The sequence below is a fragment of the Polistes dominula genome, unplaced genomic scaffold, assembly GCF_049000335.1.
Source record: "Polistes dominula isolate Pdom_NZ unplaced genomic scaffold, Pdom_raw_medaka contig_31, whole genome shotgun sequence".
Lineage (NCBI taxonomy): Eukaryota > Metazoa > Arthropoda > Insecta > Hymenoptera > Vespidae > Polistes > Polistes dominula.
The window spans coordinates 5788330-5811657 of NW_028300925.1; the positions used below are offsets into that span (position 1 = coordinate 5788330).

General features: G+C 33.5%; 1 protein-coding gene across 1 annotated transcript in view; it reads right to left on the reverse strand.

Annotated features, from left to right (window-relative positions):
- Window positions 1–23328, reverse strand: part of timeout (circadian regulator timeout) — a 166786-nt gene that overhangs the window by 129612 nt on the left and 13846 nt on the right. Inside the window, 1 exon segment of the mRNA XM_015334897.2 lies at window positions 20786–20883. Within this exon segment, the coding sequence (XP_015190383.2) occupies window positions 20786–20883 (98 nt within the window).

The following is a 23328-nucleotide window of genomic DNA, read 5'->3' on the forward strand; positions in this document are numbered from 1 at the left end:
TTTTCCTTATGACTGTTTGTGCATAAACATGATCTTTGCAGAAGAAATGTCGTTATGAATTGCCAACAGCACATCATTAAACTTGAAAGTCAGTAAACACTTTTTAACCAACCCAGTCCCCCTTCCCTCATGCACAAGGAACGATAAATACCCGTAGGAATTATAAATTAGAAGATTCTCGCTCGTTTTTCGAACTTACTTGAAGAAGTGTTAACGCGAGTCGACGGACCTTCATCCGAGAGAGTTCATAACTACATCGTGTTCTTCGTTTTAAACTATCTTTCTTTGGAAACTGGTCTTTATGATGTTTCTGAACAGTAAATAGGATTAAAATAAAAAAAAAATAAAAAAGTAAAAACAAAAAATATATACTATAATAAGATGAAGAAAAAACGCTTGAACAATCTCGCAATTTCTATCGGTGATTCTATCCCATGATCTTTCTTCTAACTCGATATATAAAATTATATAATATTAATTGGATCAACCGATCATAAGTCGTATTAAACTTTTGACAGAGAAAATACATTTATGTTTGTTATCGAGTCTCTTAAAAGAATCATTTGAATTATTTCAAGCAATCATTTTGTTCTCCAAATTGCGCGACAGTAGCAATTACTGATAGTAATTTCTTTTACAATAAGATTCCTTTCGATCAAATCTTCTATGATCCAATAATTGAATCGAACAGTCTTTCCTTCTTCTTATATAACTTCTACTCGTTAACGTTAGACACAGAACTATTTCCACTTTTTCTTTAATGGCTCAGAGTAAAGATATTTCACAATCGATTCCATTGGACAAGATCTTTTTCTTTCCTCTTCTTTACGATTTAAGTTATGCTTATTGTAAAATATCTATCATAACGTTCCTCTCTTACCTTTGACATACATAATTATTTTTCTCCAGTCTATCGAAATAATTTCAAAGAAAAGAAAAGAATAAAAATAGAAATAGAGAAAGAAAAAGAAAATGTATGATCTATTTCTAATAATAAAAACAAAACCTAAAACGTGTCGCTCTAAATAACTCAATCTACGTGCTTCCACGTACTTGATAAATTTACGAGAATATTCCTTTATCATGTCAGCTCGCGCTGTTTGTCGCAAACACCTACACGGAAGCTGGACAACATCAAAGGTAGGAGAGATAATTGGTTCAGGCGATACAAGGAGATTGTACGTAGGGTGTTGCGAAGCTGACTGGAAACAGGGAGAAAAGAGGGAATACGAGGGAAGGTAGGAGGTAGGAGAGACGAAGATTGCCAGGATTACGCAGGTGCTTGCAACAAACGCAATCACGGTGGAGAAATTTCAGAGAGCTGTCGACATGTTCATACATACGTAAGAACGAACTTGTATGCGAATTAGAACTGACAAGTGTGCGTGAGTGCGTGTGTGCATGCATGCGTACGTACAAACGTACGTACGTAGTACATACTTGCTTGCATTTATAGGGCATAAATAAATTCTGGTGCTTTCTAGATCCGCCTTGTTGTTAGATAAGTTAGATAAGCGTCGAAGTAATTACAGCGAATGAACGATGATGTCGGAATCAGTAATTCAATTTCTTCGATCCAACGAGTGGTACTTTTAAACTTAATTGGAGGAAGCCGTTTCAAACGGTCGTGCGATCTGAAGAATGTCAGAAACTCGCGATGCGAGAAGCACCGAAAGATCTGGCTAAGGTTAGACAAGCTTCCTTCCCTTTAGGTTTATTAACAACGTAATTATAACCCTCCGTTGAAGAACTTCACCTTTTCCTTTTCCTCTTCTTCTTCTTTTTCTTGTATTTCACATCGTCTCGTCATCTCTTTCTTATTCTTGTTGTTGTTCTTCTTCTTCTTTTTCTTCTTCATCTTCTTCTTCCTTTCAAACCCCATCGTTTGGTAGAAACCAAGAGAGAATATTTCTAAAGCATATTTATTTCAAAGAAAACAGATTTCTTTGTACTAACTTTCGATTTTAGCCAGTTTGCGTTTCTTAATCGGTTTCTTTATCAATGATTAATAACGACTGGAGCTTCTACTTTGGCAAAGGCTTATTAAAGGAATGAACGAACGAAGTAAAAGAAGGGACGAGAGTTTTCAATTGCACGGACCTTATTAGCTTCCCTGAAATTATGCTTTTCTTCTACAATACTCGTTAAAATATTGCCAATGGAAATTAAAATAATAAAAAAAAAACACATTCAATTGTATTTGTACATCTATAATATTCTTACAGAAAGAAAAAAAAGGATTATTAATTTTTAATTTACTACGAAATTTTTTATTTAATCGACACGTCTCGTTTAAAATCGCAATTGTAAAATCAAAACTATACAAGAAAATCTTACTGATCCTTCGTTTAACGAATCCCTCGTTCACACTTATTCGTTTACGATACACTTCCCCTTAAAGTGAAAAGGGAAATTGATTCGTACGAAATGAAATTACCAGGACAAACGTGATCATTCCCTTCGTAATGGTCGTCATCGTCGCCGTCGTCGTCGTCGTCGTCGTCGTAGTTTTCGTCTACTAAATCCTTGTTGGCATAGATCACGACTACCATGGATGATCGAGAAAATAGAAAGGAGAAGGAAAACTACGGTCCACCCATCTTATGAGATTTCAAAAATATTATCAACGTTGGAACAGGTCCTATCCGCGCCTAAGAATTCGATTATATCCCCGGGATTCGCGTTAGCAATGAGGGGTTAGATCGTCGCCGTTGAAAGTGCAGAGCTGTCCCGAAATAAGGTGGAGTTACTCTAGGGTAAAAGAAGGAGAGAAAGAGGCAGATAGACACAAAGGGAGAAAAAGCGAATATATATACAAACACACGTGTATGTACAGATGAGTAAGAAAAAAAGAGACAGCAAGTTTCGACTATAAGTATGAAATTATGCCTGGTATTTCTTCGACACAAAAAAAGGGACAAGTCTTCTTCTTCCCTTCTAACTAAGACGGATTATCTAGCCAAATCTAACCTAAAATGACCATTTTCTCCCTTTTTTCCTCAAACCAGGACGGTTTTCCTCGTCCGTTTCATTCCAGTGCGATCCTCGCCTCGACTCCTCACAGACACACTCTAAGTCGGTCGTTCAATCTCGACTTTCTTGTCTCCGCGTTTATCCTTCTTATTTTCTTTTTCAAGAGGGAACGAATGAGAGAAAGAAAAGAAAAAATGAAAAAAAAGAGAGGAAGAAAGAGAAAGAGAGAGAGACCGCAATAACACTTTTTTTACAAGCTAAACCCCGTAGCTCCCCTCTTTTCTTTTAATTTACATACAATTTCAGTGGAAGGAGCGAAGGAAATGACTCGTCGTACCTCGAACGACTTCGTTAAGATTCGTTTTCTGTAATCGATGATCCCGATAAGCCATGACGTTAAAGAAGAGAAACTCCGCCTTAACGTTCACCGGTTTGCTTTCATCCGGAAAAGGGCCGAAAGAAATTATGTTAATGGTGTCAGAAGACGTATTTTAGCTGCTTTATAGATAGATAGATAGATAGACAGATAGAAGGTAGAGACTGAATTGGTACGGAAGCGTGATAAATTTTCTAATACCTCGCTAAAGCATATATATATATATATATATATATATATATATATAAATTCTTAGAGATATACTTTCTATATTGTTATGTATATATAGTCTACTATGAAATACTAGATACTATGTACTTTTCTCGTACGAGATAGTACGAGAGAAATGCCGAGAGAGAAACAGTACGCGTTACTATTAATATAGTAGTTACTACCGGTACCTGTCTCGCTTTGAAACTTTTATTACGCCACTCTCCGTATCCTTTCATTTTAGCTTTTTTTATGGTTCTTTTTTTGCCTCCTCAAATTCCTTTCAAACTTGAAACGTGTAGATAACGTCATATTACATGCCTACGAATCCTATACTATTTAAACGAGCAATTCTAGTTACTCGTATGTTTGCTCATTTTATCTTAAAAAAGAAGAAACCAAGGATTGTTTATTTTTAAAAGTTTTATTAATTTTTGTCTCCTCTGTTCGTTGTACCGGATGCTCTAAAAAAAATTGCACTGCCTTGTGACAAGAAGAAGAAACCATAAAAAAAGAGACAATGTAAACAAAGAAAAGCTGAAAGCAGATGTCTACTTATTGATAAGATATCATTGATTTTCTGTCACATCGGACGTATCAGTGATCGTCGACGTAAAAGGCTGCTTTTGAAGCTTTTAGGCCTTCAAAAATCTCCTGTTCGTTTCATGCCTGTGAAATCATATAGAAAAAGGAAAAGAAATGTCGGTATCGTTTCTACTTACTTTCTTCACTCGTGCGATCAAACCTTTAGTCAAAATTCTTTTTGTCCTTAAAATTTGTCAAGACAAAAAATAAAAAGAAAAAATTTACAAAAAATGAAAATAAACATTATCAAAACTACTTTTCTTTTCCATAAAATGTTGATATTTATAGATAATAGTAGTTAAATGTTTTCTATGGTAAAAAGATAAACTATTATATGTACATCGGACAATGAAAATATACGAGGAAGAATTCGGCTAGTAGATTTCTTACTTTATGGATCAGGCTGAGCACTTTCCTGAAATTTATTCGACGCAGTAAAACCACCCCAACCTTTCGATACACCCTAGCCGCGTTATGGCAAGCATCCAGGATCGGAAAGTCGTTATTCCGCCTATAAATTAACATCGGCGGTCACTTACATGGGAGAGCAACATTATGACTCTCGGAAGAGTCAAATTCTTTGGCAAATATTGCCGAAGATACGAAGCTTAAAACGACGTGTAGTATCTCTCTCTCTCTTTTTCTCTCTCTCTAAAATTATTAAGTTTCCGAGCGTCTGGGAGGGGAAAAAATGGTTCTCGGATGAGGTGAAAAGAGCAGCAGAAAAAAGGGACAATGCGTACAGAGAAGCTATATATGAGGTAACAGATAATAAATGGAAAGTATTCAAGGTAAGAAGAAATGCAGTCGTTAAGCTAATAAAGAAAAAGAAAAAAGAGTATTACGAGAATAGGATAGACTGCAATAAGAATGATCCCACGAAAATGTGGAAAACCCTAAAGGAGATAATTAGAGAAGAACCATCAAGAACAAAAAAATTCGGAAAGATAAATTTTGAAACATTGGATGACCATTTGGAAGGAAATATAGCTGACAAATTTAACGCGTTTTACGTAGAAAGTATTAATATCTTAGGAAGCGCCATAGATAGTGATACATATGGAAGTCCAGAACGAAGAAGAATATTACTTGGTCAGGGAGTGAGTAATAAAAAAAGATTAGTAAATTTTGAAAATATTGGATTGGAAGAACTAGAGAAAGTTGTTAACGGACTCCTGAGGAAGAAAGGTACAGAAGAAGGAATAACCTATGCAATATTGAAACTGGCGTTCAGGACTATAGGACAGGAGTTTCTGGTGTTAATCAATGAATCGCTGAAGGGAGGCTGTTGCCCGGACAGCTGGAAAAAGTCCACGATAATACCTGTATCTAAAAGAGAGGTAGCAAAAAATGCGAAGGATTTTCGGCCAATTAACATGTTGCCACTGTACGAAAAGGTTCTTGAAATAATTGTAAAAAATCAAATCGAAAAATATTTGGAAGAAAGTGAGACTATAATAGAACACCAATCGGGTTTCAGGAAGCAATATTCGTGTGAAACGGCCATTCAAACAGTATTAGATGAGTGGAAAGTAAGCATCAGTAAAGGGAAATTGGTTGAGGTAATTTTTATGGACTTAAAGCGAGCGTTCGAGACAGTAGATAGAGAACTGCTAATAAATAAAATGTTTCAATACGGAATCAGGGGTAAAGTGCTAAATTGGTTCAGATCGTACCTGAGTAATAGGACACAACAGGTGCTGTTTAATGGGGAATTCTTACAAATTATTCCAACGAAACATGGAGTACCCCAGGGATCGGTATTAGGGCCTTTACTTTTTACTTTATATATAAACGATATAGTCGACATTTGTCCGGATGATTGTGCAATAAAAATGTTTACGGATGATACGTTAATATATGTTACTAGTGATAGTAGTGAGGAGGTAGAAAGGAAGATGAACGGGGCGTTAGGTATTGTTGAAGTATGGATGAATAGAAATAAATTGATTATGATTAGGAATATAAGAAAAGAAATAAGAAAGGAAATAGTATTGAAATGCATGGATGGAACCGAAATAGAGCGAGTGGAAGTAATGAAATATTTGGGTGTTATGATTGATGACAAGATTAGATTTAATGTTCATTGCGAGTATATATTAAATAAGATAGGTAAGAAAACGAATTTTCTGAATCGAATAGGACAATATATATCGGCATATACCAGATGCGTAGTATATAAGGCAATCATAGCACCACACTTTGAATATTGTGCAACATTGTTAGTGGGTATGGGTGAAACAGAGATGAAAAAATTACAGATAGCTCAGAACAGAGCGATGCGAGTTATATTGCAATGTAGCATATATGCGAGAGTTGATGATATGCTACAGGCAGTGCAGTTCATGAGTGTGAGACGGCGACTGCACTATAATGTGAGTGTATTTATTTTTAAGGCCATTAAAAAGATGTTACCGAAAAAATTAACAAGTAAATTTGAAATTGTGAAAGTAAGAACGGGTCGGGCAATACGGCAGGCGGAAAACATCTCAATATAATTCAGGAGAACGAGAAATGCACAAAAGAGTATGTTTTATGATGATGTGAAAATGTTTAATGCGTTGCCAATAGAAATAAAGAGTTGTGAAAAATTAGTTCAGTTTAAGAGTATGCTGAAAGCATATATCAAGAGTGAAATTAAATAAGGTAATATAGATTGTACCATGTAATGTTATGTATAAATCAATCAAGCAATCAATCAATCGCAGATGATGTTAAGTGATAACATTTTCTAGAGCTAGATATTACATTAATGTGTTGTATATTTTATTTTATTTTTTTTCCTTTCTATATTAGGTTATATATTTCTTTCTACAGTTTATTTTTTTTTTTTTTGTATTATATTATATTATATTGATATGTTAAAGTACACTCTTTTATATAGTAGGTTTGCCATATTTTTCTTTTTTTCTTTGTATATAGTTTATAGTTTTGTATTATATTATATAATATTATATTATGTATAGTCGTATGTAAATAGCCGAGAAAGCTAAATAAAGAATCTATCTATCTAAATCTATCTCGTAGATCGTTTTATGCGTTAGGTGAGCAACCTGTATCTTAAAATGTTAATCTATCTTGTCATTCTTGAAAAATATTATCTGACATGAAATTATATTTCGATTTATTACGAGTAACATTTGATACGAAATGAAGAAACAAATTGAGATAAATACTTTGAGAATTATTAAAGTAAAAATTAGAATTAATTAACATGAATGAGTGCATTAACTTAAATATAAATGAAATAGAGAGAAAGAGAAGAGAGAGAGAGAGAGAGAGAGAGACAAAGAGAAAGGGAGAAAAAGAGTGAAAGAAAATCAGACAAACGGAAAGAAGACGTAAAAGAAGGATTGAGGTTAAGAGCGAATAAAAATAAAAGAAAAGAAGAAATAAAGAAAAAAAGCCGAAGGAAAAGGAAAAAAAACGAAAACTAAAAAAAAAAACTCGCTTTAGTTAAAACAAACTGACGTTTCTGCTCAAATGTAGGTCAACGTTGCAGCGGTGGATAATGTATTATAAAGTCGAAGAAAAAAAAGTAAAAAAAGGGACAACATATTGCTACACATAAGTACGACGATTTAGGTTAAATGTAGAGACGCGTGAAACATTCTTGCGAAAAGATTAAGAAGTGATATGTCACGATTAACCAGAGAAATAATTGATTATATAAATAAATAAATATCTATCGGATACCGTTGACGTAAAAAATATTTTTTTCAATAAGTTGAATGTCGGTACGAACGATTAAAATGAGAGTGACACTACTACGCTCATAATAAAAATTTAAACAGAAGAATCCATCTTATACAAAATAATTAAGAATAAGTCGTAATTTGTTTATCATAATTATTACGAAAAAAAAATTAAATAAATAAATAAATGACAGTTAAAAGCGGTGATTGCATCAATGTGTTAATCAACGTTCGTTTGATTACACTAAAAAAAATAAAATAAAAAAAGCAGTAATTTGTGATATCGATAAGAAAAGTAAATGAAAGTAGTTGATCGAAGTAACAAGGTTCTCTCGATTCACAGCACGATTTCGATCGCAGGTCCCAATAGAGAACGTATTCACGAACGTTCAAGACTAGAAGTAATTTTTTGGAGGATCGAATGACGTTCCGGTAGTACGTCATTAATCGTGCAAATGTCGTTTGAAAGGAACGTTAACGTTGTCCGTGCTCGGAAAGGCATACATTATCTCTCGGAAACGTAATTTCGTTTTCGGTATAGATCGTCAAGGACACACGGCCGCATCACACGTGCTATCACCTATATCTACTCTTACACACTTTGCTTTTATTAAGAGACAGGCTTGATCGTGATAGAAAAAAAAGGGAAGGAGAATGAGTGAAAGATATTTCGTTCTCATATCAAAAGAATAGTTGATCTTTCCCCTTCTTCTTCTTTTTTGTCTATTTCTTTCTTTCTTTTTCTTTTTTTGTCATTTTCATCTACTACTTTTACACCCACTCCCTTTTTCCTTCTCCGAGTGACAATATATATTCCGAATATACATTTAAATTTATCTCACGTCGTTTCGTGAGAACCTAATTGTATCGTCGAGAAGTCATTAAGGCTTGCTTGTCGTTGCTACTTCCTTTGACTTCAATACAACTGACATGAGTGCTAACATTCTACTATCATGAGATTATCACCCAAAGCATATTCCACGACACAATAAATTTATTTCTCTATTTTTAAATAGAAATGTATAGGAGAATTATATACATTATTGATCCTATGATCATACGATTATACATACAATCATACGATTAATCTTATATAAATTTTTCTTTTTTTTCTATCATTCATTCGCACTTCCTAAATGAAATATGAAGTATAAGAAACTATTTAACCTTACATCATCTGAGAAAAATAATCAGGATAATTATTCAAGTTAGTTCTTCTTCAAAAGAAAATTCATTCTCTTGGAAAACATCTCTCATGCAAATCCATTCCATCCGAAGAGATGCATCAAATTCTCTTTATCTTTCGATCTAGATAATGCACAAACAATAAGTGCCGTTCGTTCGCGTTTCCTCTTATCCGGTCCGATCATTCGAGATTCTCAAGGAGATCAAAAAAGAAAAAGAAAAAGACAAAAAGAAAAGAAAAGAAATAAATAAAGAAACATAGAGAGCAACATCTAGCAAAAGCAATATCTCGATGTACACGTTAAAGTTTTTTCCCCACGAACGATTCCGTGTAACAAGACGATGTAACCAATTTAAGCGTATCTTAACATTAGCGTATTTTATAGTTAACCAGCCGTTAGGAAAAGGATCGATCTAATTTGCATGAATATAACCTTGCAAAGCGTAGCTGCTAATGACTGCTACGATAAAACAAGCTTCTTCTGGAGACTATAAAAACGTTAATTGGTTATAAGTAGAGTCATAGAGTTTCACAGAACCGAACTTCTGCTTTTTCTTCATCCTATTATTCGATCGTCTCTATTTCATTGTAATTAAACGATAAATGTAGAGATAAAAATAATCTAAGATGTTACATGTAAAAAAAAAATGGCTAACATCTGGTAAAGAGAAATTTAAAAACAAAACAAAAAATTAGTATTCAAATAAATGTACCATATAATAATACGAACGACCGACCAAATGAAATAAAGTCAGCAAATAGAATGACAATTTGCAATATAAAATCTCTACTTTCCGATTTAATAAAGGATAAAATGTAAATCCATCTTTGGTGGAAAAAGCAATATCATAGAAGATCAGTATAACTTTATAACTGTCTGTATCTATATGTAAAGTAATAAAAGAGGATACTACGAAGTGACAGTACCGAGAAAAGAAGACAAATCCAACGAATGGGGAATCTTTTTTTTTTAATTTTTCGAGTAAAGCTTTACAAAAGGAACCAAAAAATAAAAATTAAAAAAAAATTAAAAAAAAAAAAAACAGGAAAAAAAAGAAATAAGGAAAAATGCAATGAGAACGGAACAATGGGTCGGTCGGCTTAAATTTCGTTGCGATCAAATAACCTCGGTGAAAGCCGGAAAACCGTTATTAAACTTGAAGAAGGACTTCCGGTCGATGTAGTCGTACGCTCTCGCACTTACACGTCCTCGAGAAAGCTCCGATTATATTTCGAATGTAGCACAAATCGGATTAACTTGCATTTGTGTAAGGTCTTGAAGAACATAGACCGTCCCCTGAAGGCAAAGCTCTTCTCCCTCCCACCCTCTCTACCTCCTCCCTACCACCCTTACTTCCTCTCTCTCTCTCTCTCTCTCTCTCTCTCACCCCTTTTCTCTCTCTATCTCTTTCTTTCTCTTGCAAGTTAAATGCAGCGAAACGCATCGTCCGATCCAACGTCTTCTGCACGTATGTAAGAGTACGAACGTGTGTACTTACGTATGTGCACACACAAACGAAGAAAATAAAGAGGAAGCTTACAAGAGGTCCTATTTCATTTGCAAAAAAAAAAAAGAAAGAAAATAAAATAGACGCGTAAGAGAGTAAATTTTAACTTATATTATTCTATAATGATTATTATTTCCTTTTACGATTTTTCATTTATTATCTACCCCATTCTTTGGATTGTTTAATCAATGATTTTACGTTATAATAATATTTGACTAAATGTAATATATTAAGCCTATCTCCACTAAATTAACTGTTACTGAAATATACATTTAGTAGATAATATGAGAGAATGGAATAATTAAAACAACTATTAGAGGGTAGATTTAGAACGACGTAGTAAAATCATTTGGTCGTCGTTTAGAATTAGAATATTTCTCTAATCCGGTTTAAAGTAAAATTGTAGTCGGTAGGCAATTCTATCTTTCTCTCTCTCTCTTTCTTTCTCTCTCAACTCATATTACTTGAAGTATACAGAGTGAAATCATTTCAACGTATTCCCCGGGTTTCCGACGAAACAAGGATTTTGAAAATCCATCCCTAAGTCGTGGAATTGTTTGAAACACAGAGAGGGAACGCAGAAACTCGAAGACCGTTGAAAATCCTGGAGATTCTGAAAATGGTGGCAATTATAACGAAGAAATCATACTTTAATGACGTTACAATCGCATGGAACAAGAAACAGGACTGAAAAGGGTTGAGAGGTAATACGTTCAAGAGAAAAGGGAAAAAGAAAGAGAAGAGAAGAGAAGAGATGAGAAATGGAGACAAGATCGAAGGAAATACGAAGAGAGAGAGAAAGAGAGACAGGTGAAAGAGGAAGAAACGTTTAGCAACGAAAAAGAGAGAGACAGAGAGAGGGAGAGAGAGAGTGAAAATCAAGTCGCATACACGGAGACACTCTAATAAGAGAAGGATAGATCTTGAAAGTAAGATGAGCGAGACCTTTTGGAATAGAGACAGAATGAAGTGATTCCGAATGGGAAAACAGAAAGAGAGAAAGAGATAAACGAATATATTCATAGAAAGAAGAAGAGAAAGGGAAAGAGGGACTAAAACTAGGCGGATGAACGTAGAATGAACGAACGAACGAACGATCGAACATTGAACAGAGTACAAACGAAGGGGAGAGAAAGGAGAAGAGAGAAAGAGAGATAGATAGGGGGAGGAGGTGGGTAGGAAGAAGGGGATGAAGCAACGTTGGAACGCAGTCGGTAGAGATAGGAGAAAACGACGGCACGAATACAATATAAATGATCCCGTCTACGTTTCCGGCACCTCGTACCAACCCCGTATCAACCCTGTACCAACCTCCATTTACATATCTGTATTATTCAAGCGCGACTGTTATTCAATTTCTACGCAAGTCGCAAATGCATTATTATTTTACCGAAGCCGCGTGCATCCATGAGCACAGACGTAAAGCAGACGTGCAAGTTGCAAAAAAGGGACTGCTTCTCGGGTAAGTAAAGAGAAAGAGAAAGAGAGAAAAAAAGGGGGATTGGTAAAGAAGAAGAAGCTCTTGCATTCTCTCCTCTTCTTTGACTAAGAAGAAAAAAATAAAAAAAGGGTTGCGAGCGACAGCGTGCATCCCGGTGAAAAGTTCAGTGCTTGACCTTGAGCGTTTTTTCTTTCTTTTGTTTTTGTTTTTTTCCATTCCTTTCCTTTAATCTTCCCGGCACAGAGAAGACCCCGTGCCCGTTCGTTCTTATTTGTCTTTTTTCCAAGCATGCTTTGTTTATATGTTCTTTAGAAAACAGACTGCTTTCGTAATAATAGTCCAAGCTGAGAGGATGTTTAAGTCCAAAGTTCTTCATCATATAAATATATTTATTTATTTATTTATTTATTTATTTATTTATTTATTTATTTATTTATTTATTTATTTATTTATTTATATATATGTCATTAACGTTAGTTAAATAAAAATCGACAGCATTGTTACTGATTTCGGAGTAAAACAATTATTTGAAACAATCCAAAAGAGTAATCAAAACGTGAATTGACGAGAGAAAAAATAAATATCGAATCGACAAATATTTTCAATGAGAAGGTAATCGGATGAAAAATCAAAAAGCTTAAACAGAACAAAACAAAAAATATTAAATATAATACGCGAATCATATCAACTGATTCAAAATTTGGTCTTTCTCAATAAAGAGGGATTTATTTATTTGTGAAATTTAAAGTTCAATAAATAAATAAACTCTACCGACAAGGGAAAGTTGTCAAGGAAAGTTTTGGATATAGTGAGATCATGGTTAACCATTCAGTGTCCTGCATACCATTTGAAAAACCTTATAACGAGTTCTGATAGCACCGTTAAGAGGTGTGTACTTGAACTCACTCTTTTTAAATAGTCGACTCTCACTCTTCCTCTCAATTCGCTTGAAAAGAGAACGAAGGACTCTTTTTTTTTCTCGTCTTTTGTATATGTGTGCGTTCGTATAAGTGTACCTGAAGAGAGAAGAGAATTTCACGTGGAAATGAGAAACGAACAGAAATATGGGGAGAGAAAAAAGAAAGAAAGGAGGACACGATTCGACGTGCAGTGAGACAGAAAAAGGGATAAACTGTGAAGAGGAAAGGAAAGGAAAGGAAAGGAAATGATAAGGGAGAGAGCAAAGGAGGGAGATAGTCGAAAGGTCCTTTGCACGTTAATGGTTACTCATCGTTACTGAAAGAGCCATCATCGTATCGTCGAGTCGAGACGCGAAGGAGGGAAAAGAAGTGGTCGGAAAAGAGGAAGGCTAATGTTCAGCTTTTCTACTCGATACTTGAACAACGATAAATATCTTCTGAAGGGCTCTTTAAAAGTCATGCTTTTCCCTCTACTGCGAAGGAAATACCTTAAACTTCTGGATATTTTTTAAAAGCTTCTATTGCCACCACAACCACCACCACCACCATCAACACTACCACCATCACTGTTTCGTTTTTATCGAGGTCCTAATTCATTCTCGCATGAAACGGAATTCTTTGGATAGGGGCGTCAAATTTTTTATGTTATAAGTTTTTCTTGCGAAAAAGATTTCTTTTTTACATATATATATTTTTCTTTCGTATAAAATATTAAAGAATAAACGAACTCAATACGTAATCAAAAGAAAATGGTGATTCTAGTGAAATCTAGCTTACGACTTTCATTTGATTTTCGTTCTAGCTTGAAACGAGAAACAATAGACGAAGATATAACTAAAGGAGACAGGGATTGAGGAAATAAACGGAGATGGTTAGGAGAAGTTGTGGAAGCAGAAGGTTGAGATCGTGACAAAACGGTTAGGATTCGCGAGATCCTTCGAACCGTCCATATTTTAGCTAGCGAAGCTCCGTGGATATCGAAGACGGAGGGTTACTTCGATGGCAAGCGTCGAATTGGTTTGTTCTGAAATCGTATAACCCATAGCGAATCGCAATTTGATAGAAGGAAAGCAAACGTGCCGGCGATTCAACCTAAATTGGCGTCTAGAACTCGGATAAACTTGCCGATCGGCGAAAACCTCCAAGAAAAAGGACCGAGACAGGGATAGACAATAAAGACAAAGAGAGTGAGAAAAAGGATGAATCAAGGAAAAGGAAAGGTATATAACGTTCGATGCAAACATATGGTCGTGATCGTTTGACTCTGAGCTGAGGATGTAAATTTTGCCATTGCTACGCTTCAAGGATTCTTACAGAATTGTTCGATCCGATCATTACTTCTCCCATCGTTATATCCTGTGAAACTAACAAAACGATGGAAGAAAGAAAGATCGTTCCAATGAATATCCATCCTTGTTTCTACTTGTTTTTTTTTTCAAAACTAAAAGTACACGATTAAGGGTTTATTTACGATCTTAATCTTTGCTTGATTTTAGTGATCAACAATTCGTATGAGAGGTGAAGATTTTTTTAAATACAAGCTAATTATTGATATTAGCTTTTAAACGCTGAAATTGGACAAAAATTGTAACTGTAATAATTAACGATGTAAAATCTTGTAAAACGAATAAAAAAGGAGACGTCCTTAATTGACCTAAAAGCAAAACAACGGAAAGGCGAGTTAAACGTAAGTGGTGAACGTGATTGTTTCGTTATGGTGATTAAAAATGCAAGCGTTAAAATCTTAAATGGAAATTCACGACGAAACTTTTTATTTACCTGAACTATCGAGAAAATAATTTTCCAAAATTGCTTTTACGTTCTTTAATAACTTTATTTTCGATAATTACATCAACCATTATTAATGTCGATCTTAAATAACGTTTACTATCCTATGTCTCGTTTTTCTTTAGATGTTTTTTTTCTCTGAAAAGTACTATTCGTTTTTATTTTCGCATTATGACCATCGTTGGCCGGTAAAATTAGTCGGAAAAGTTTTCACGGAGTTCACTCACAACAACGGTTTTTACGGTAAGGGAAAACCAATTATAAAAGTTCCCTACGCGATTAGATACCTTGTCTCCGGAGACACTAAGTTTTCTTTAACTCACAAGAACAAAGAATATGCTTATGTTATATGTATATCCATTACTATCATATTTTTATAGCGATTATTTTAAAAATAAAAAAATAGATAAAAGAGTATGGTAAACATTCGCTAAAAAATCTCTATTATTAAATTTAAAAAAAGGATTAAATAAATAAATGTTTTTATATTCGATCGTATATGTTCGAATATAAACAATAAAAGTGAGTAATGGATAGATAACCTTCGGAAGTCATTCGAGTCGAAAAAATAATATTGAATAGATGCATTTTAATATTCAAGAATAAATCATTTAAATATAATATTTAAATTAAAATTATTTATATAAATATTAGGCCCTTGAATAAGTTCTTGCTGTTTCATCAGATGGCAATAGCAGTACTCCGTGCTTGAAATTTCGAATGGTAACGCACTTGCAAGGAAGTACTGTATCTAACCTGAAATTTCAGTGTATGAAAGTTCACTTTAGTGTAAACAAAGTAATTTTTTATTAGTTTTGAAAATGTCTACTTTTGTGCCAACTAAAGTTTATTTGCGGGGAATTTTATTGCACTACTTCATTCAAAAGAAATCGGCAGCTGAAGCACATAGAATTCTTGTTGAAACTTATGGTGAGAATGCTCTGTCGGCTACGACATGCAGAGACTGATTTCGACGCTTCAAAAATAATGGTTTTGAACTTGAGGATAAAGAACGTTCTGGCGCACCAAAAAAATTTCAAGACAAAGAATTGGAGGAATTACTCGATAAAGACCAATCTCAGACGCTAGCAGAACTTGGAAAAACATTACAAGTTGATGAGTCAACTGTTTCAAAACGTTTAAAAATATTAGGAATGATCCAGAAGCAAGGAACTTGGGTGCCATATGAATTGAAGCCGAGACATTGTACGGCGTTTGTCACGTGTGAATTACTGCTTCAACGGCAGAAAAGAAAAGGTTTTTTGCACCGTATCGTGCAAACGTTTTTGTTCCTTATATTTTAAATAAAGTTTTTATTTTGTACAAAAACAGCGAGAATTTATTCAAGGTTCTAATAATTGTATTTTCAATAAATCTTTTTGCTATTTTTATCAAATTTAATAACACACAATATATTTATATATACATAATTCATTTCGAAATCTACCAGAACAAATAACAGCCAAGTGTCGCTTATAGGAATTGAAGCAAAGTATTTTCTTAAAGTGTAAAACTTGCACGTTCTGTAGCAAGGAACGGTTTGAAAGCATTAGGAGGGTATGGAGGGACAAAGTAGAAGAAAAATTGTCGAGAGGGTAAACAAATAAGCAAGGTTATTTGAAAGAAGACACCCCATTTTCATCAGCATACCGTTTGAGTAAGTTCCAACGCATAGAATATCGTTCTGTTCGACGCGTTCTGCGTACGAATGCGTATACATACATTCACGAATCGGCAAAAAGGGGAGATGAAAGAAGGAGGAGGAGGAGGGGGAAGAGGTAGAAATAGCGGGAGAGACAACAAGGATGAACCGCGAATTTCCGTCTAAAGTGTTAAGTTATGGAGTGTGGTTTCAGAAATCCTTGAAGGAAGAAGAAGAATAAGAAGAGGGGTGAGAAGAAGAGGGATGAAAAAAAGAAGGATGAAGTAGGAGGGTCTTCAGACATATGAGGACGATCGATCGTCGTTCAGAAAGAGAGAGAGAAAGAAAATGAAAAAGAAAAAAAGATATGCAAATTTTCTTTGGTCTGACTCTAAAAATGGCTAGACTTCCAATTCGGTCTTCATTCGTCAAACCTTCGACCTCCGAAGTGAAAGAAGGTGAGAAGAATTTTATTTTTTTCTACCCCTCTTCCCTCATCTTTCTTTTTTTACTTTCTATATTTCTTCTCTTCTTCCTTCTCTCACTCTTCTCGTTCATTCTATAGCTATTTCTCCTTATTCGTCACGTATTCGGACTAACAAGTTAGATTCGTAGCCGGAAGGTGAAAGGTAAAAAGGAAAATAAGAGAAGAGTAGGCTCAATAAGGATGGAAAAAAAATCGCAAGCGAATCTTTCTTCGTTCCTTTCCTCTCATCTCAGACACATGACATTGCTATTTCTGGCGCCTGCAGATACGAACCCGATGAAACGTATATTTTTTCTTATATATGTATATGAGTTTCTTTCTCTGTGCTATCCTTGAACGTGAATAAATAAAGTGCTTTCTGAAGAGAACGAGGAAAGAAAAAAGAAAAAGAAAAGGAAAAAGAAATAGTCGAATAAGTATATTACTAGCGATAAGTTTGACTAGCTGAGGGAAGGAGGACGGGGATGACTTCGTACTCATAATAATAATATATCTGGATGAAAAACCTCTGACAAATTATTATCGATTATCTTTTTCGTCGTATTATTTGTAGACATGGATACTCGTAGATTTTACTATAAATCTTAATTTCAAGCAAAGAAAACAATTAACGAGAGAGAAAGAGATAGCAAGAGAAAAAGTAAGGGACTCGAGAAAAAGAAACTTTACGGATACCCCATACAATTAACGTAGTAGTCTGGCGAGAAAAAGGAAAAAGTCTAATTTGTGAGCGAATAAATAGTTGGTAAGCAAACTATGTTGAAACAGAAAACAGTCGTAACGAGTTGGTACAATAAATTTACGAATTAAACCGCAATATATTAATGTAACAAATAGAAAACTAACGTATAATACTTATTATAAATTAATATTAATTTTAAGTCAATAAATATATCGAGCTTATTTAGAAAAATATATTATTTTAATTATTTATGGTATAAATGTCTAACGAAAGTCAGAGAAAGAGAAAAAAAAAGTAGAATGAAAGAGAGTCAAACTCGGAGAAATTTTAATAACGCGAAATACGCGAGAGAAAAGTAGAGCAAAAGAAGAGAAAAGAAAAATAGTTTCATGTAAAGAGACATATCAAAATGAAAGGGGTAACGCTATGCAAAGGGGTATGTGGAAGTACGTAAAGAAACTAGACGGAGGTAACATGTTCGTGATGTGTATCATGTACGCCTTCGTAATTAGACTCACAAAGCTTTCGGAGAGGTATGTAGGAGGTCACAAATATAGCACCGCAGACTGGTATGATGAAACGCAGCGTGTAAACCACAAACTGTACTAACGAATTTACCGATCTACCTAGTGTAAGTCGACCAAATTACGAATCTACGTGTCGACAATGAAGGGAACGAGTTGTGAAAGATTAATGAAAAACATTTACTTCGCTTGGTAAAATCGTCTGGAGAATAAATGTGAAACGAAAAAAATAAAGAAGAAGAAGAAGACGGAAAAAAAAACAAATAAAAATAATGTTTCACCATGATTAATTCCTTTTTCATTCTCTTATTATTTTTCTTTCTTTGCCTTCTATTCTCGTTTGTTTGATTCATTTTATAAAAATAAAAAAAAGTAAAATAAATAAGATAAATATATAAGTTTCTTTGATAAATTCATATCTAATACGTAAATGATAATATCGATCTCTAATATGAAAAATTAAACAATAATAAATAAATTAATTGTGAGATTTTGAATAACGAAAGATACAATAGAATGTTCACGTCATAAAATAAAACTGTTGAGGTGTCAGCAGAGTTGTTTTAAATAAACTCAACATTGCCTAGACTGAATGATAGCTATACCAGTGATGCGCACTAGCCGTAAGATATAAAAGAAGGATTAACATTTAACGACTTCATCGTTTCACTGGTATCTACCACACAGAACGAACCGATCGTGCTAGCGTCGTAGTCGTCGTTATACGTCCAACGATAGAAGAAAACAACAAAAATAGAGAGAAAGAGAGGAAGCATCGTTAGCGCGAGTTACTCGAGGGAGAGAAAACGAAAAAAGGAACACAAAGACTACGAGTTGTAATTCATAACATCGTAACCATTTTTTATCCTGACGACATTCGTGAAAAAGAATAAGAGGAAAACTAAAAGAAAGTAAACGCGGTGGTGCAATCCATGTAAACGAGAAATTATGAGTGTGGTAAAGAAAATAAACTAAAAGTAATCGACGAATCTACTACTCAAAATCGTCTATATGTGTTTTTATTTTCATGATCAAACGATAAAGAAGAAAACTATTGTAAATTTATGAGAAATTTTACTACGTTGAAAAAATAATATTTATCGATCATTATTTTTTCTATGTTAATAAATATACATATTAATTATAATTAACGTCAATTGATAGCGATCGTTAAATCTAGCGAGCTACAGGAAATAAGAGAACTAGGATCAGAGCATCGTTACTCTGACGATATTTTCTTTCAAAGTTACTAATATAGTAGCCACGAAAATCACAGGGCAATCTCTTTTATATGCTACGTCAATGCATTTGTTTACACAGCAAAGTAAATCATTAACGCTTAACAAGCGACTCTTAAATTACGTATTGTTCTTCTCTATTGTTCGAGCATGTATTGTAGTACCTAGCTACCATGATAAGAATCGAATCATTTTACTAGAGTCGTTCTATCGTTAAAAACTAACAAAAAATAATAAATAATATCAAATATAATGAAGGTAAATAATATATGTGTTAAACAAAATTTGAAAAAATAGTTCTATTGGAGGATCAAAGTATACTAATTATAACAAATCGGTAAGTGTGCGTTTATAAACTATACGACAAAGTGAATTTAAAAAAAAAAAAAAATATTTAGAAATGATCAGTTCATTATGCAAACGTATGAATATAATAAAATAGAAATAAATGCCGAACGAGAAAGAACGTAGTTATTCATACATAAATTAGAAAGATGAAATAAATAGCAGGGGCGCGTTTAATTAAATTTTGTCTCATGATATATGTTCCGGTTATTACACACTGTTCCTCCAAAAGCTCCCTCGAGTGAATTTGACTATTTATACGTTTTACAGCATTTAACATCTTTGCGATAAATAAGTCGATTTTGACTTTGTTTTCTAAGAACAAGATTTTCTTTGGTCACAAAATTCACATGTGAAATTTTAATTTAAAATTATATTTCATATATTGTATAAAGCTTTTTGTCTTATCATAGAGACTTCAAAATTTCAACAATGAGTAAAAATGAAAATTCATTTAGTACTTTTTCCTAGAATCGAATAAATTATTTCCAATTTAACGCATTAACGTAATAACTATTTCCACTTTTCAGATCTTCGTACGATTAACGATAACTGAAACACCGGCAGTGCTTTTCTCAAGAGACTAAGTGTGCGGAGCACATAATTTTTGCTATAAACCCAAGTTATAGCGATAATACCCTCGGTGCGGAAAAAAAGTCTTAAATGAACCGAAGGTAGACATTTTTGCTCTATCGTAAACGAAACGTCCAAAGAGATCGTCGTCTCTATGCTGCTCCACTCATTTTTCTCTTTCTACTTTCTTTTTTCTCTTCTACTTTTTTAATTTAATCGGTCTAAATGTTCCTCATTCTCATTCTAATGGTCTTTTTATCTTTATTATAATTTCAACGTCAATTTAACCAATCAAAATATGTATGTCGCAACAATAAAATAAATTTATGTACCGACTACTTGCAAGTGAGTTATAAATACAATTGAATTCTTTTGTTTTCAATTTTTTAAATTAATACACCGATGCGATAACTATGAGAGATCATTTTTTTTTTTTTTTAATAATAGTCACCAAGAAAAAAAAATAGAGAAAGAGGAAAAGAGAAGTTTCGAGAAACTCACAGTTCTCGAGGTAGCGGAGAAATCAAGGAATTAAAATGCTAATGCAATATATGAAAGCAACTCGAAGCTTTCAGCCAGCTCGAATATGTTAATTTTGTAAAAACTACTCACCACCGAGATCTGCAAAGAAGATTTCGCGGAGTGCTAGAAATTCTTCCTCCGGCGGTATATCAGCCCTTCCAAAGGAATCGTTCTCTGGCCAGACTTCTCTGTAATATAATTTCGTTACATTTACTTGGACATCTTTTACTACGAATACGACGATAAGTACATACCTTGCATTTGATTTTATATTAATAAATCCTTACGTACATTTTGAGATGTCACATTAAACATAAAATTTGAAACGAACGTTTCAAAATTCACGATAGAAAGAAATAATTTTATTAGAATAAAAGACAAAAAGAATCTATCAGATACTTTGATAATCTTGTAAAATTATTCGTTTTCGCATAACTAAGCATTAATTTGTAACAAACGTCGCCATTTTCTAATCATCGATATTCCCTACTGCGCCACGCAGTTAAAATCGTGGCATACCAAGCATATTACCCATTCACTGTTATATGCATAAATGCCGTTAATAACAAGCGATTACCAAATAATTGACTTACTGTATGCTCATTCAACGTTCGATTACACTTCATCGCACCTTTTGGTTTAAACAGATATGTATAATTGTTCGAATTAGTTTATGATAACTTGTGACCAGTTGTGCATACATTTCACTCAACGTAGCAGAATTTGAATACGCGTCACGTACTAATAATTATGAGGAAAAGAAAAAAGATTAAATAGTATATTATTTAGCAGAGTAATTGATAATAGATGTACGGTTTGTAGATGTACACATATATACTTAAGTATATACATATAGATGCGTTATCGATAATACAATTATTTGTGTTAATTTACTACGATCTAATTGCATCTCTAATACACGTCTGATACGTGATTGATAGGACGTTACATACATTCATTTGAATAAATTACAATGCATTTAGGTGACACATGTGCATCTATGTACACACACTATATTCACAGATATATATATACATATATATAATATATTACATACATATACATACATAATTCAAGAATGTATCAACTTTGAATATACATAATAATGCATTGTGACGTATTATCAGCGAGAGTACAAACCCTGATCTTCATCACAACCATAATTCTTTCTTCTCGCTATAAAAAGTATTATACTTACAAGAGGTCAAGTATGATCTACCGATTATGTACTCGAGGTAAAAAAAGAGAATGAAAATACGAAGGATACGAGGGAATAAGAGTCTCGACTATACAAGAATTTGTTGTAATATTATTCCGTGTTATACAACGAATCTCAAATACCTATAAAAAATCCTAATAGTCATTTCGTTTCCAATTAATTGCTAAAATAAGTACTGTTATATTTAAAAAAAAAATTGCTTTATTTGATAATTATTTTTACGCTTACTGTTTTATTTTTTACGCAAGCAAAATTATTGCATGATTAAATATCTTATTGCCGGATAATAAAAGAAACTTTTTCTTTTATCCTTTAAAAATACCGAACAAATTCTCCCGAATTAAATAAAGCTCGTATACATACACGTATTTAGAAATCCGTGTTTCAAGCAAACAAGGAATAAGAAAATAATCAGGTGGCATGAGTTCTCGCTTAATAGGAAGAAGAGATTAGACGATCAAATAAAGCGTAAGCCATTTAACGCAGACGACTTTCCTTATCTTCCGAGTAGAGGTGTTAGCAACACGAAGGGAGAAAATTCGAAGGCTAGAAGAGAGCACAGGGCATACGTGGAAGGTCTCGTGAACAATGCCACAATCTACACCAAGGTCCGACTCCTTATAAGTCGAGTGGTTCGCACCCTCCGAGAATCTCACCCTCGGACACTCTTGCGTTCCTGGTGCTGCTTCAACCCCAACTATTTTTATCCTCTTTTTTTCCCCATCTTGACACCATTTGAGTTTTCATTGACCATAGTGTTACCGTACATTATTTTTCCTAAAGTGTTCTCCATTTTTTATTAATACCTTATTATATTCATAACTATATATTCATAACTATATATATATTTTGTTATTAAACTAAAACTGTTTTTACTTTTTAATTCAAGCTAAAAAAATTAATTATTTTAAAATCCCTTTCCTTTTTCATTCATGAATAATAATAGAAAATATGTAATTACGAGATGTAGATAAAACAAAGTTATATTAATTGCATTAAAATATTCAAATAATATTCGAATAATATTTGAATACGTAATACTAGTAAATTAATAGCTAATTTATTCTAGCTACGTTAAAATTTGATGCAGTCAAATGAAAAGATAAAGAGAATACACGGATGTTCAATTCAAGATAAAGATAAAAGAAACAAGGAGAAATAGGGTAAGAGTATTTTTTCTCTTGAAGAAAACTCGCAGATGCAATTCTACCTTACCTGAACATCTCCTCGAATTATGAAGATGCTCGTTATTCGACACTAAGGCGATCGTTTACATCAAGATTTCAAAGTATTTTCCATTCTAACTCATTCTTTTCAGCTTTTTCTTTATTTTCGTACTATTAAGAATCGATTTGTAATAAATATAGAAGTTCATGAAGATACAACAGCAACTTTTTGACAAATATTTCGAACT